Source organism: Salmo salar, chromosome ssa28 (genome assembly GCF_905237065.1).
Source record: "Salmo salar chromosome ssa28, Ssal_v3.1, whole genome shotgun sequence".
Lineage (NCBI taxonomy): Eukaryota > Metazoa > Chordata > Actinopteri > Salmoniformes > Salmonidae > Salmo > Salmo salar.
Window position 1 is genome coordinate 30,594,427 of NC_059469.1, and position 12,751 is coordinate 30,607,177.

Below are 12,751 nucleotides of genomic sequence, written 5' to 3' on the forward strand. Positions count from 1 at the left end.
ACAGATTAAGGACATGACCGAGACAGCTATCAAAGGACATTACCGAGACAGATATCAAAGGACATGACCGAGACAGCTATCAAAGGACATTACCGAGACAGCTATCAAAGGACATGACCGAGACAGATATCAAAGGACATTATCGAGACAGATATCAAAGGACATTACCGAGACAGATTAAGGACATGACCGAGACAGCTATCAAAGGACATTACCGAGACAGCTATCAAAGGACATTACCGAGACAGATTAAGGACATGACCGAGACAGCTATCAAAGGACATTACCGAGACAGCTATCAAAGGACATTACCGAGACAGATTAAGGACATGACCGAGACAGCTATCAAAGGACATTACCGAGACAGCTATCAAAGGACATTACCGAGACAGATATCAAAGGACATTACCGAGACAGATATCAAAGGACATGACCGAGACAGCTATCAAAGGACATTACCGAGACAGCTATCAAAGGACATTACCGAGACAGATATCAAAGGACATTATCGAGACAGATATCAAAGGACATGACCGAGACAGATATTGCTTTTCTATTGATATTTTTATTTATTTTTTCTGGATTTTTGTTTATATAAAGGATATACTGTAATGTAACTCTTAATACGGAATTAAAGATTACATTTTCACGTTGATTATAATCTATGACCTATAGTAATCACTCAGGTTGTACAACTGATATAAAACACATTTGAAGCAATCGTTTGGCTGCACTACAAAATGTGTGTAGTCTATATAAATTCTGCTGTTTATTGGAAATAAAAAAAATAACTAGACAATTCATTCATCATTTTTATTTCCAGATGCAACAGTAGATCAAGTCATTACATTTAAATAAATCATTTCCTGATCTGTCTCATAACATGAAATACTGACCTGCATAGACTTGATAATAGACTACAAAGAGAGAATACTTGTGAGCTCAAACTGATTACAGTGGCAGTTTGATATTTCAATCCAGTCAGAATAAATAAACAATTAGATGAGATAAACCTTCTGTTTTTCAGTAGACAGCGTTAGACCAGGCATTGTTTGTGGACAAATCCTGCACATAAACCAAATAATCTGTTGTGACGGAATGGGATGCATCGGATAACGAGCAGCAGTAGTTACAATGTTTAGGTTTTCCTCACTGATCATTTGGACGTATCAGGATTGGGCGAAGGCGGTGATTAAATGTCAGTGCTTTGGCTGAGAGTTTCCTTTTGCAAAGGGTGGAGACATCGCAAACCCAAACTCTCAATTTGAAACACATGGACCCAGAACTAAATCACGCAGCTGACCAAATTAAGCAAGATTTTAGTTCTGGATTAACCAAGATTAAACTCTATTCTAGAGCTGCAATATATTAAGCGCAAGGGTACATACTTCAAACAGAGCACATCTAGATCCTATTGCCAGAGGTTTACATAAAGGTGACTTCTCAGCGGCATCAGGCTTGACCAAGAAACAGTAGGAGAGAGAGAGACAAGAAGAGTAGGACCAGGGATGAGTGGGCCAGAGTTGCCCCACTGGCAGAAGTAACGACAGCGGTAGTTGCACTGACAGTTGTGCTGTTGGCAGTGTTGGTGTCATTGATGGGGGTTCTGGTTGTGACGGGTGAAGGGAACGTGCCCACAGTAGTCTGAAGGAAATTCTGGAAGCGAGCGGTTTTGGTGAAGACCTGGATGTTGGAGGAGCGAGGACTCCGGCTCCATCGTGTTTTGCTGGAGCTGGTCTTGTTGCTGCTGTCGACAGTCAACACAGCAGCCTGGTACCATGCATCACCCTGCTTACACATCAGAGGACCACCCCCTTCACCCTATGGGGAGAGAGAAGAACCAACACACGGGGGGAGAGGTCAGCATTGTCATGTCAGATAGACAACCAGACTGGTTGCCTACCAAGCTACTTAATTGGAAGATCATTATGAAACTTGGGACTGTCCTCACTAGGTGGATCTAAATGTCATACCATCAGGCAGTCTCTGCTGACGCCAATTCTGGAGATGCCAAAGTCAAATACATCACATCCCAACAGTTGCAGAGCTATCCTCAATAACTAAACAGACATAATTCAACCATCCTTGCTGTAAACCAGTTGACACTTCTGAGTCAACATTTGAAAGCCATTATTGTGCGTTTGCTTTGTTTGTCGGACCCATCTGTACCTGTCGAAGGTCCAAGGCAGCAGTGCAGATGTTATCAGAGGAGCCAGAGCTCTCACAATCCACCACAGAGGTCTGGGACTGCTGCAAGTTCTGTTCGGCTAAGAAACAAGACGGAATAGGAAATACAGGACGAAAATCACAAGTTTTAAAAGAACACATTTATTTTATTTTAATAAAAGAACACATTTATTTTATCAGGTAAGTTGACTGAGAACACATCCTCATCTACAGCAATGTCCTGGGGAATAGTTACAGGGGAGAGAGGATGAATGAGCCAATTGGAAGCTGGGTATGATTAGGTGGACATGATGGCCAGATTGGGAATTTAGTCAGGACACCAGGGTTAACACCCCTACTCTTATTTTATTTATTTATTTCACCTTTATTTAACCAGGTAGGCTAGTTGAGAACAAGTTCTCATTTACAATTGCGACCTGGCCAAGATAAAGCAAAGCAGTTTGACACACAACAACACAGAGTTACACATGGAGTAAAACAAACATACAGTCAATAATATAGTAGAAAAATAAGTCTATATACAAAGTGAGCAAATGAGGTGAGATAAGGGAGATAAGGCCATGGTGGCGAAGTAAATACAATATAGCAAGTAAAACACTGGAATGGTAGATTTGCAGTGGAAGAAAGTGCAAAGTAGAAATATAAATAATGGGGCGCAAAGGAGCAAAATAAATACAGTAGGGGAAGAGGTAGTTGTTTGGGCTAAAATATAGATGGGCTATGTACAGGTGCAGTAATCTGTGAGCTGCTCTGACAGCTGGTGGTTAAAGCTAGTGAGGGAGATAAGTGTTTCCAGTTTTAGAGATTATTGTAGTTCGTTCCAGTCATTGGCAGCAGAGAACTGGAAGGAGAGGCGGCCGAAGGAGGAATTGGCTTTGGGGGTGACCAGAGAGATATACCTGCTGGAACGCATGCTACAGGTGGGTGCTGCTATGGTGACCAGCGAGCTGAGATAAGGGGGAACTTTACCTAGCAGGGTCTTGTAGATGACCTGGAGCCAGTGGGTTTGGTGACGAGTATGAAGCGAGGGCCAGCCAACGAGAGCGTACAGGTCGCAGTGGTGGGTAGTATATGGGGCTTTGGTGACAAAACGGATGGCACTGTGATAGACTGCATCCAATTTATTGAGTAGGGTATTGGAGGCTATTTTGTAAATGACATCGCCGAAGTCGAGGATCGGTAGGATGGTCAGTTTTACGAGGGTATGTTTGGCAGCATGAGTGAAAGATGCTTTGTTGCGAAATAGGAAGCCAATTCTAGATGTAACTTTGGATTGGAGGTGTTTGATGTGAGTCTGGAAGGAGAGTTTACAGTCTAACCAGACACCTAGGTATTTGTCCACATATTCTAAATCAGAACTGTCCAGAGTAGTGATGCTGGACAGGCAGGCAAGTGCCATGGGATCTTTAGTGACCACAGAGAGTCAGGACACTTGTTTAACGTCCCATCCAAGAGACAGCACCCTACACAGGGCAATGTCCCGAAACACTGCCTTGGGGCATTGGGATGTTCTTTTCTTAAGACCAGAGGAAAGAGTGCCTCCTACTGGCCCTCCAACACCACTTCCAGCAGCATCTGGTCTCCCATCCAGGGACCAACCAGGACCAACCCTGCTTAGTTTCAGAGGCATGCCAGAAGTGTTAGTCTGTTCCAGTATTACACACTGACTCACCTCCACCCTGGCCCCTGCCCCAGCCAGCCACCCAGCACTGAGTCCCTATGCTGAAGGTGCTGCTTCCTTGGTCCACACAGATAGGCTGGATGTAGTCAGACAATGTGGGTTGGCTGGCCAGTCGGAGGATTGCCACGTTGTTCTCCGTCAAGTTGCTCATGGTGATGTTGATGACTTTCAGGGTTACCTCGTTGGGGTTGGAGCCGTTCTGCTTCAGACGACCCATGATCACGGTCCACTTAGAGGCATTGGACTGACTGGGAGGTGGGAATAGTGAAGTTGGGGAACTTTAGCTTGGCATTACCGATACCTTCTATTTAAATAGGTCCTTGGTTCAACTTGAGCACCAAGGTACTAAGTGATGGAGATCTGACCATATGCATCTGACCAACTCACCCGTTTACATACAAGTGGAGTGTGTTACCTGGAGAAGCACCCAGCATCGCTCATGACATAGTCCTCTGCCACCATTGTGCCCCCGCAGACGTGTGTTCCGTTTGTCTGCAGACTGGCTATCCAGGGCCAGGTTCCCCCTGAGGCCAAGCCCCCACCAGTAAGGGGAGTTCAAAGAGGCACTGCCGCACACCACGGCTGCAGAAACAGGGAGAGAAGCGCTATAGAAGTCAGGACTGACTTTTGGCTGAGTGTCGATTTAAAGAGAGGGATAAATACTAACGTTTGGATGTGGTCAAATGGAGAGTTACAGATATGTTGGCTAAAGCTACAACAGGAGTAACAGACGGGTGTGGCTCAGAGAGGAGGCAGCAATTTGTGTGTTTCACAGAGGGAAGTAAATCCACTTACTTTCAGTGGTTTTAGGGGCAGTTCTGGTGGTTTTAGGGGCAGTTCTGGTGGGAGTGGTGGTTGTGGTGGTGGTTTTAGGGGCAGTTCTGGTGGTAGTGGTGGTTGTGGTGGTGGTTTTAGGGGCAGTTCTGGTGGTAGTGGTGGTTGTGGTGGTGGTTTTAGGGGCAGTTCTGGTGATAGTGGTGGTGGTGGTTGTGGTTTTAGGGGCAGTTCTGGTGATAGTGGTGGTGGTGGTGGTGGTTTTAGGGGCAGTTCTGGTGGTAGTGGTGGTTGTGGTGGTGGTTTTAGGGGCAGATCTGGTGGTAGTGGTGGTCGTAGGTGCAGTTGTGGTGGTGGATGTGGCTGGAAGACCAGTACAGGAGACACTGAGGTCAGAATCAGTCCCACTGGAGGAGAAGGTGACGTAGCCTGGCTGGGCACTGGTGATCTGGGTGTTGATCCAGGTCTGGTACTGAGACACTCTTGCGTACACTCCTGGGAGATTTGCCTGGGCACACCCGTTGCCAAAACTCACAACGCCAGACTGGATCCAGCGAGTACCCTGTTTGCTCACCATTGGACCTCCTGAGTCCCCCTATGCATTGACAGATTTACAGTCACTGAGATTAGATTTTCTTATGAAACATAATGGGTCAGTTTTTCAGACACTAATTAAAACAAGTTTTGGACTAAAAAGCACTTATAATGTATAATCTCTATTTAAAGTGCTTTTCAGTTTAGGACTAGGCTAGGTATAATCTGAGTCTGAGAAACCAGACACAGATTATGAATGTGTCATTAGCCCACATTGTAATAAACAAAGAAGATAACCAAGAGATTTTACCTGACAGGAATCCTTTCCTCCTGCTGATAGACCAGCACAGATCATGTTGTCAGTGATGGAACCAACTCCATTGTTACAGTTACACTGCCTGTTCCCCACTACTGGCACATCCACTTCCTGTAGGGTCTGTGGTGAGGGCAGGGACACTGAGGAGAAAACAGGTATTCCTCAACATACATAATACCTATCAGAATTCTGATCCATCATCAGCAGCACTTAAAGCAAGCTACAGCACTCACCTCCACTGCTGATGCTGCCCCAGCCGGTGACCCAGCTAGTAGCCCCAGCATGGAAGGAGCTGCCTGGTGCAGCTAGGCAGACTGGCCGAATGAAGTTTGTAAAAGTCACAGTGGAGGAGAGCTTCAGCAGACACATGTCGTTGTCACTGGTACTTTTGGTGTAGTTGGGGTGGCGGATGATCTGAGTGACTGTCCGGGTCACCTCGTTGGGGTTGGAGCCCTGCTGGCTCAGACGACCCAAGTAGACCAGCAAATTTGATGTACTGGTACTGAGAGAGTAAATATATAAAAATGTAACAGTATTATTTTTAATTATGTTCGATTAGGTATGGTGTTAGGGTTAAATATATCCCACAATCCTGCAAATCCTTACCTGGAAAAGCAGTGAGCAGCAGTCAACACCCACTCTTTATTGATGAGGGATCCCCCACAAAAATGTCTGCCTAATCTGTGAAGACTGGCCTGCCATGGCCAACTCCCTGCAGGAGCATCCTGACCCCCCACGATCCTAGTGTTAAGAGGAGGGGTTCCGCACACTAACAGTGATAGAGAATGATGGGTTATTTGGAAGGTTTTTGTTGAATAGGTCACATTGGTGTGACAGTGCATCATAAAAGGTTTTAATCATGTTTAGAGAATATAGGTAAGTGGTGAAAAGGACTTACCACTCAGCTGTGAATGAGAGCCTGAAATACAAAACAGAAAGAAAAGGAAATCCCTTAATCCTTCCCTTACTCTCTTTATCCAAACCCTGGCATTTTCACTGGGTACACTTGGTTCTATCTAGAACCTAAAAGGATTTCTTAGCCTGTCCCCACGCCAGAACTCTTTGAAGAACCCTTTTGCATTCCAGGTAGAACCCTTTCCACAGACAGTTCTATATGGTACCCAAGAGGGTTCTCTCTGGAACCTAAAAGGGTTCTTCAAAGGGTCTGCTATGCGGACAGCCAAAGAACCCTTTTGGAACTATTTCTTTCTAAGAGTGTACATACTGTCCCATACTGATCAGAGTGAGCATAGCGACTGACGTCAGCATAAGTACCAATTGTTATAACACTGATTGTTAAACCTCTTAAGGATCGGACCCTTTTTTTTTTTTGCCTAAAATGACATACTCAAATCTAACTGCCTGTAGCTCAGGACCTGAAGATGGCGGAAGAAGAAATGGCAGCAGTTTAACGGCGACAAACCAATTGTGCTATTATGTGTTTTTTTCATGTTATTTGTAACTTATTTTGTACATAATGTTTCTGCAACCGTATCTTACGGAAAAAAAGAGTTTCTGGATATCACGACAGCGATCCCTCACCTCAGATTAGACAAAGGTTTTTTCTTCAACAAGCAGGATGCACAGGATGTACTTCAGACACCCGACAAGGCCAAAATCCCCGTCATAGCCTGACTAACCGGTGCCCCCGCACATTGGCAACCCGGACTATTTGCATTGTGTCCCGCCAACCCTCTTTTACGCTGCTGCTACTCTCTGTTTATCATCTATGCATAGTTGCTTTAACTGAACCTACATGTACATATTACCTCAATTAGCCCGACTAACCGGTGCCCCCGCACATTGACTCTGTAGCTGTACCACCTGTATATGGCCTCGCTACTGTTATTTTCACTGTCATTTTACAGCTTTTTATTTTATTTCTTTACTTATCTATTGTTTATCAAATACCATTTTTTAAAACTTTTTTGATACCATTTGAAAGCTAACACTTTCAAGTTTGTGAAAATCTAGGAGAATATAACACATTAGATCTGGTAAAAGATAATACAAAGGAAAAAACATGCATTTTTTTATGATCTTTGAAATGTATTATTGCAGTTTAGGCTCAATTTTGATTTTGGCCACTAGATGGCAGCAGTGTATGTGCAACGTTTTAGACTGATCAAATGAACCATTGCATTGCTGTTCAAGTCTGCCCAAAGGTGCCTAATTAGTTTAATGATACATTTTCAAGTACATAACTGTGCCCTCTCCTCAAACAATAGCATGGTATTCTTTCACTGTAGTAGCTAATGTAAATTGGACAGTGCAGTTAGATTAAGAAGAATGTACGTTTTCTGCCCATATCAGATATGTCTATGTCCTGGGATTTTTTTTTGTTACTTACAATGTCATGCTAATCACAATAGCGCACGTTAGCTCAACCGTATGCTTCCCAGCCAAAACAGTTTGCGCATATATTAATGACGTTTTTGTTTTGGACTTCGGCAGGTTTTTTTCGGCTCTTCGTGCACACCAAAAAATGATTGAGGCAAGTCGAAGTTCGCTAGCTGAAGTCTACGCCCTTTTGTCGGTGACTGGTCAAATGTACTACTTCTAGTAGGAGTGGAAACATGAACCCACTGGGCACAGACGACAGTTCAATGTCTAGTTTGGATTTACTTTGGTTGAACGGTCAACTAACGTGAATACAACGTGAAATCAACAAAAACGTCACCATGTCATTGGATAAGGTTAAAAGTTGGGTGAAAAAAATATGATATTCCCTTAATAACCTCTTATTGGTAGGGGGCAGTATTTTCACGTTCGGATGAAATACGTGCCCATATTAAACTGCCTCCTACTCAAACTCAGAAGCTAGTATATGCATATTATTAGTAGATTTGGATAGAAAACACTCTGAAGTTTCTAAAACTGTTTGAATGATGTCTGTGAGTATAACAGAACTCATATGGCAGGCAAAAACCTGATGAAAAATCCTACCAGGAAGTGGAAATCTGATGGGTGGACTCTTTTCAAGTCATTGCCTATCGAACACACAGTGACTCAGTAATCACTGTGCACTTCCACTAGATTTCAACAGTCTTTAGAAAGTTGTTTGAGGCATCTACAATGAACAGAGACCGAACAAGAAGGCTGGGAAGTTGGTGACCCAGGGAAGGACATCAGCTCATTGGCGCGCATTCACGCGAGAGGTAGCTCTGTTCCAAAACGTTTTTCAAGACACTGGTTTCGTCCGGTTGGAATATTACTGAATTTTCACATTCTAACGGCCCTAAAGATTGATGTTTTACAGCGTTTGACATGTTTGAACGAACGTAAATATAACTTTTTTTGACTTTTCGTCGTGAAATTTTCGGCGCGCTTCCAACAGAGCCTCCCTGTGGCTCAGTTGGTAGAGCATGGTGTTTGCAACGCCAGGGTTGTGGGGGTCGATTCCCACGGGGGCCAGTACAAAAAAATAATGCATGAAGTGAAATGTATGCATTCACTACTGTAAGTCGCTCTGGATCTGCTAAATGACTAAAATGTAAAATGAGTAGCTGAACGCGCGAACAACAAGGAGCTATTTGGACATTAATTATGGAGTTTATCGAACAAAACAACATTTGTTATGGACCTGGGATTCCTGGAAGCGCCTTCTGATGAAGATCATCAAAGGTCAGTGAATATTTCTAATGCTATTTAATATTTTAGATGACTCCAAAATGGCGGCTATCTGTATTGCGTAGTGTATTTTTCTGAGCGCAGTACTCAGATTATTGCAAAGTGTGCTTTCCCAGTAAAGTTATTTTGAAATCTTTCACAGCGTTAGCATAAAGGAGATGTTCATCTATAATTCTTTGAATGACAGTTTAATATTTTATCAACGTTTATGACGAGTATTTTTGTAAATTGTAGTGCTGTTCACCGGCAGTATTTGAGGGAAAATATTTTCTGAACGTTGTTTTTAGATATAAATATGAACTTTATCGAACAAAAAATGCATGTATTGTGTAACATGATGTCCTAGGAGTGTCATCTGATGAAGATCGTCAAAGGTTAGTGCTTCATTTCGCTGTGTTTTGGGTATTTGTGATGCATCTAGTTGCTTGCAAAATGGCTGTGTGGTTATTTGTGTCTATGTACTCTCCATACATTATCTAATGTTTTGCTTTCGCTGTAAAGCCTTTTTGAAATCGGACAAGGTGGTTCGATTCAGGAGAAGTGTATCTATAAAATGTTGTAAAATAGGCCTATGTTTGAGAAATTGAAATTATTAGATTTGTGGTTTTGAATCTGGCACTCTGATTTTTCACTGGCTATTGTCAAACTCAGTCCCGGTGACGGGATCGGGTTGTCGTAAGAAGTTGCTTACTCTTTTACATTGATCAACATCACTTTGACTGTTTGGGTTGAAATGATGTGAAAACAATGTTGATTCAATCAGTTTTTGCCCAGTGGGAAGTGTTTGCTGTCATTTAACCTCTTACATCTAGACGTTCCGCTAGCGGAACACCTGCTCCAATATCCAATGGTAGGCGTGGCGCGAATTACAAATTCCTCAAAAATACAAAAACTTCAATTTTTCAAACATATGACTATTTCACAGCATTTTAAAGATAAGACTCTCCTTTATCTATCCACACTGTCCGATTTCAAAAAGGCTTTACAACGAAAGCAAAACATTAGATTATGTCAGCAGAGTACCAAGCCAGAAATAATCAGACACCCATTTTTCAAGCTAGCATATAATGTCACAAAAACCCAGAAGACAGCTAAATGCAGCACTAACCTTTGATGATCTTCATCAGATGACAACCCTAGGACATTATGTTATACAATACATGCATGTTTTGTTCAATCAAGTTCATATTTATATCAAAAAACAGCTTTTTACATTAGCATGTGACGTTCAGAACTAGCATACCCCCCCGCAAACTTCCGGCGAATTCACTAAGACTTTACTAAATTACTCACGATAAACGTTCACAAAAAGCATAACAATTATTTTAAGAATTATAGATACAGAACTCCTCTATGCACTCGATATGTCTGATTTTAAAATAGCTTTTTGGTGAAAGCACATTTTGCAATATTCTAAGTACATAGCCCAGGCATCACGGGCTAGCTATTTAGACACCCGGCAAGTTTAGCACTCACCAATATCAGGTTTACTATTATAAAAGTTTGATTACCTTTTGTTGTCTTCGTCAGAATGCACTCCCAGGACTGCTACTTCAATAACAAATGTTGGTTTGGTCCAAAATAATCCATCGTTATATCCGAATAGCGGCGTTTTGTTCGTGCGTCCCAGACACTATCTGAAATGGTAAATCATTGTCGCGCGCATGGCGCAATTCGTGACAAAATAAATCTAAATATTCCATTACCGTACTTCGAAGCATGTCAACCGCTGTTTAAAATCCATTTTTTATGCCATTTTTCTCGTAAAAAAGCGATAATATTCCGACCGGGAATCTCCTTTTAGCTAAACAGAGGAAAGTAAACAAAGCTTTCGGTCGACGCGGGCACGAGCCTGAGTCTCACAGTACTGTAACCAGCCACTACCCAAACGCGCTACTTTTTTTCAGCCAGAGCCTGCAAAGCCACGATTCAGCTTTTTACCGCCTTCTGAGACCCTATGGCAGCCGTAGGAAGTGTCACGGGACAGCTAAAATCCTCACTCTTCAATAAACAGAGACAAGAAGAACAACACCTTGTCAGACAGGCCACTTCCTGCCTGAAACCTTGTCAGGTTTTTGCCTGCCAAATGAGTTCTGTTATACTCACAGACACCATTCAAACAGTTTTAGAAACTTTAGGGTGTTTTCTATCCATATGTAATAAGTATATGCATATTCTACTGGGTAGGAGTGGTAACCAGATTAAATCGGGTACGTTTTTTATCCAGCCGTGAAAATACTGCCCCCTAGCCATAACAGGTTAATGAGAAATGACTCGTTTTTATGCGCATTTTTCCACTTGAGAAATACTGCACCAAACATCTTAGCTAGATGTTGAATTGCTTGACTAAGACCTCCTCGGCTCCAATTTAATCAACACTTTTGAAAACGCATAGACCTACCTGTAAACTAGAATCTAGATGTATCAGTGTGACTTGTTACCTTTCTTCTTTCCTCAATTTCATCAGTTAGTATTTCTGCTTCACTCAATACTTTTGAAAACACATACCTGTCCACCTGCACACATGTGGCTTATTAACTTGAAGAACTTGAAAGTTAAGTCTGCTAGGTATGCATTCCCTTCACCAACTAGTTATAGGACAACAGACACAAGAAACATATCTTCCTACCCAGTAAGTCTTACATTTCTCAGAAATCGCTCCAACATTTCCTGGTTGCAAAAATTCTTAATAGTTCACCTTATTTCAGTTTATATGACAAAACAAGCAGACATTGTGTAGAGAATCATTGTTCCATCTAAACCGCTGTGAATAACTTTTCCATAACCCAAAATATAATATTTTCAGCGGTTTGAAGTTGGTGTATAAACCCGAAGGTAAACGACTTTTACTTTTCTCGCTTCTTAGACTTACTTTCAAAGAGAATGAGATATATATATATAACTGACATTTCTATGTGAATTTGGTTGGGTCGCCCAAAAAGTTACATATTGCAGTTTTAAATCGATTTGAGTTCAGTTAATTAATTCAGTCCAAATGTCTTTATATACAAACTGAAATAAACTTAGTAGCGAATTTCTTTAAAACCAGGTGAGTATAAATGAAGAACGCTGTAGGATAAAGACAGCGATACATTTAGAATTGTACTACTTACCTTTTGACAGGAATGTCACCATTATGGTCACCACACAAAGAGTCCTGAGGAAGGCCATGCTTTCTTGTTGGTACCCTGGACTCAATCTTACTTCCTAAACATCCCTCTCTTCTGTTGTCTTTTCTCAGCTCCTCCCTTCCACACACCACATTACCTGCTAGACACACACGTCCCTTAAATACCTTTCGTCTCATTTTTTCCCCCTCTGTCCACTTCCTTCTAAGCATGCTTAACTAATGCTGTAATCTATGGTTAGCCCAAGCCTAGCTTTTCGGTTTCCATTACAGAGTTATAATGTCGGCACTATTTGTATCACACCATTGCCAATTTAGAATAATTTTACTACTGTAATTTAGTTGCAATTTTACAAGACTTTAATTTAGTTGTAATTTTACAACTGTATCTGATAAATGTTACATGTAGATGTTAACAGTGATTTCTTTCATTGCCCGACAACAAAGCAGTGCATGATCATGAGACTAAAATCAACACACCAAATACTACTTTGCATGTCTA

At 42.0% G+C, this 12,751-nt stretch overlaps 1 protein-coding gene across 1 annotated transcript; it reads right to left on the reverse strand.

Annotated features, from left to right (window-relative positions):
• Positions 1-799: 799 nt before the first annotated feature.
• LOC106598164 (transmembrane protease serine 9) lies at positions 800-12,452 on the reverse strand. Its single transcript, XM_045710144.1, is given in 11 exon segments — positions 800-1,821; positions 2,170-2,267; positions 3,860-4,116; positions 4,284-4,414; positions 4,416-4,450; positions 4,664-5,237; positions 5,487-5,632; positions 5,726-5,994; positions 6,099-6,261; positions 6,391-6,411; positions 12,236-12,452. Coding segments are annotated over 11 exon segments (2,121 nt in total). The 5' UTR covers positions 12,294-12,452; the 3' UTR covers positions 800-1,452.
• Positions 12,453-12,751: the final 299 nt, after the last annotated feature.